We start from the raw sequence: 2,374 nt of genomic DNA, 5'->3' as shown, positions 1-2,374 counted from the left end.
AATGTCTGCGTACACGTACGTGTACATGCGCTCGTTCCTTTGGCTCTTGCATACTCTGTCCCCGCCAACGCGCGTGCGATGACAGCGACCCCCAGCTTATTCGATTTCTTTTATTTGGCCGGTAAATGAATAGAGGAACTAGGGACTTTGATCTTGAGTTTCGTTCTTGACTGACTTCATCAGCTAGTGTAAAAGCACAGGTCAGACGAACATAGCTGGCAAGAAAAGACATGGAATCAGGCCACTGACCTTAGTTTTGTTTGCTGGTTTTACTATTTGGGCAAGGTTTTTTTTTTGTGTGTGTGTGAGTGTGATCTTGGTAATCCAATTGACCAGCTCACGTCACTTTCGCACTGGTCTTTGGAGCAGCACACTTTTGGTTCCAATTGGACGACAAGCAAGCTAGTGTTCCAACTCCCAACGTCCCCGGGACAAAATTAATCCCTGTTCGCAATAAAAGCTTGTCACGAGGCCCTAAACGCAAAATGAATCGCCGGCCGGCACTATAAAACCAGAACCACATGACCGATCGAAGCGCCTATGTCCGGTTTCCACTTTCAGGAGGAGTTCAGGTACGCCGTGACCACCACCACCAGTGAGTGAGTGAGCGAGTGCAATCCAATGGACGACCTGCGGCTGTCCCCGTGCAACTCCTTCTCCCCGCCCTCGCCGCCGCCCTTCTTCTCCCACGCCGGCCACCCGATCATCGAGTTCACCTCATGCGAGGTCCCCGAGCAATGGCTGCTCGGTGACGTCGTCGTCGCCAAGAACGAGGGCTACGACGACGGGGACGACCTGTGGCCCGTGGGGAGCACCCTCTCGACGGACTCCGAGCTCTCCGTGCAGCCGGCGCCGCCTCCACAGCCGGCGCCGCAGCAGCAGGAGCCCGGCGCCACGGTCCCGGCGCAGCGCCCGGGGAAGCGGCGGGGCCGGAAGCCCGGCACCCGCCCGGACGGCCCCACCGTCAGCCACGTGGAGGCTGAGCGGCAGCGCCGGGAGAAGCTGAACCGCCGATTCTGCGACCTCCGCGCAGCCGTCCCCACCGTGTCGCGGATGGACAAGGCCTCCCTCCTCGCCGACGCCGCCGCCTACATCGCCGAGCTCCGCGCCCGCGTCGCGCGGCTCGAGGCCGAGTCGAGGCGCGCCGCTGCCGCGAGGTGGGAGCCACCCGTCGCCGCCTCCTCGTGCGGCCCCCCGGGAGCCCCCGGCCACGGCGACGAGGCGGTGGAGGTGCGGATGCTGGGGCCCGACGCGGCCGCGGTGCGAGCGACGAGCGCCGCCCCGCACGCCGCCGCGCGGCTGATGGTGGCGCTCCGCTCCCTGGAGCTGCACGTCCAGCACGCCTGCGTCACCCGCGTGCACGGCATGACCGTGCAGGACGTCGTCGTCGACGTGCCCGCCCAGCTCCATGACGATGACGGCCTCCGCGCCGCGCTGCTCCAGATGCTGCAGGACAGCGGCTAGGCAGCTCGTAGAGAGCTCATCGATCTCCTTCCCGTCCATCTATCCATCCATACTGTAACAGTTCTCGGTCGCGTACAAGCAGTGCTAAAATGGAGCGGACCAAGGTAGGTAGATGCTAATGTTGATTGGGAGGATAATTAAAACGATGGGTAATCCATCGTGTGTGGATGTCGTCTCTGCCTGTCCATGGAATAAAGTGCACACTAGCTATAGCTGCTGCTCAAGGGCTCAATTGGGTTCTGTTGCGACCAGAAGCACTCATGCCTAAGGTTCTTCTTGGATCCAACATCATCCCACGATCCATCCAAACGGTGGTGCCCAATAACGACTCACGACCAAGGTGTAAGTGCGTGCATGTCAACATATGAGTAGTACTCTACTTTAGTGTGTATTGCGTTGCTAAATTATATTATGGATTTGCATTGTTTGCTGTATGACACATCACACATGAGTGTTGTTGGCTTGGACTACTCACACTTATTGTTTTTCTTCACTCTAATCTTCACCCTCCTATTCAACTCTGGTGATATTAGCCTACCTCTTTTCCATTTCTTGCGAGATCAACAAGCCTCTCTCATGCGGATCACAATAATTAAGGGATTTCAGGATTAGGGTTGAGGGTTTGGGATTGAGATGAATTAAAATTTTAGAGGAAAGATTGGGAAACAAGGTTGGTCCGCTGGAGGAAGGGGCGGTGAAGAGGTTGTTGTAATCCTGAAGCGCCACAATGTATACATAATAGGGTGTATCTAGTGCATATTTAGGTTTTTGTTTAGAAAATGAAAATGGTTTCCGGCCTGTGCGACCGCACACAATGCATATCTAGATATCGGCCTTTATTATCCAAACCAGAACTTTGGGCCTAGATCATCATCATATATTGCATCCAAGAGCTCTCCTTCTTTATTTC

At 56.0% G+C, this 2,374-nt stretch overlaps 1 protein-coding gene across 1 annotated transcript; it reads left to right on the top strand.

The window, feature by feature from the left end:
• Positions 1-550: 550 nt before the first annotated feature.
• LOC117845816 (transcription factor MYC2) lies at positions 551-1,903 on the top strand. Its single transcript, XM_034726902.2, has one exon. The coding sequence runs from the start codon at positions 622-624 to the stop codon at positions 1,462-1,464; it is 843 nt and encodes a 280-aa protein (XP_034582793.1). The 5' UTR covers positions 551-621; the 3' UTR covers positions 1,465-1,903.
• Positions 1,904-2,374: the final 471 nt, after the last annotated feature.

Source organism: Setaria viridis, chromosome 2 (genome assembly GCF_005286985.2).
Source record: "Setaria viridis chromosome 2, Setaria_viridis_v4.0, whole genome shotgun sequence".
Classification (NCBI taxonomy): Eukaryota; Viridiplantae; Streptophyta; class Magnoliopsida; order Poales; family Poaceae; genus Setaria; species Setaria viridis.
Note: the sequence above shows the minus strand (reverse complement) of the source record. Positions and strands in the feature narration are given on the sequence as shown.

What these genes read in the sequence shown, in the direction of transcription:
- LOC117845816 (XM_034726902.2), top strand. Translation starts at nt 622, where the DNA reads ATGGACGACCTGCGGCTGTCCCCGTGCAACTCCTTCTCCCCGCCCTCG.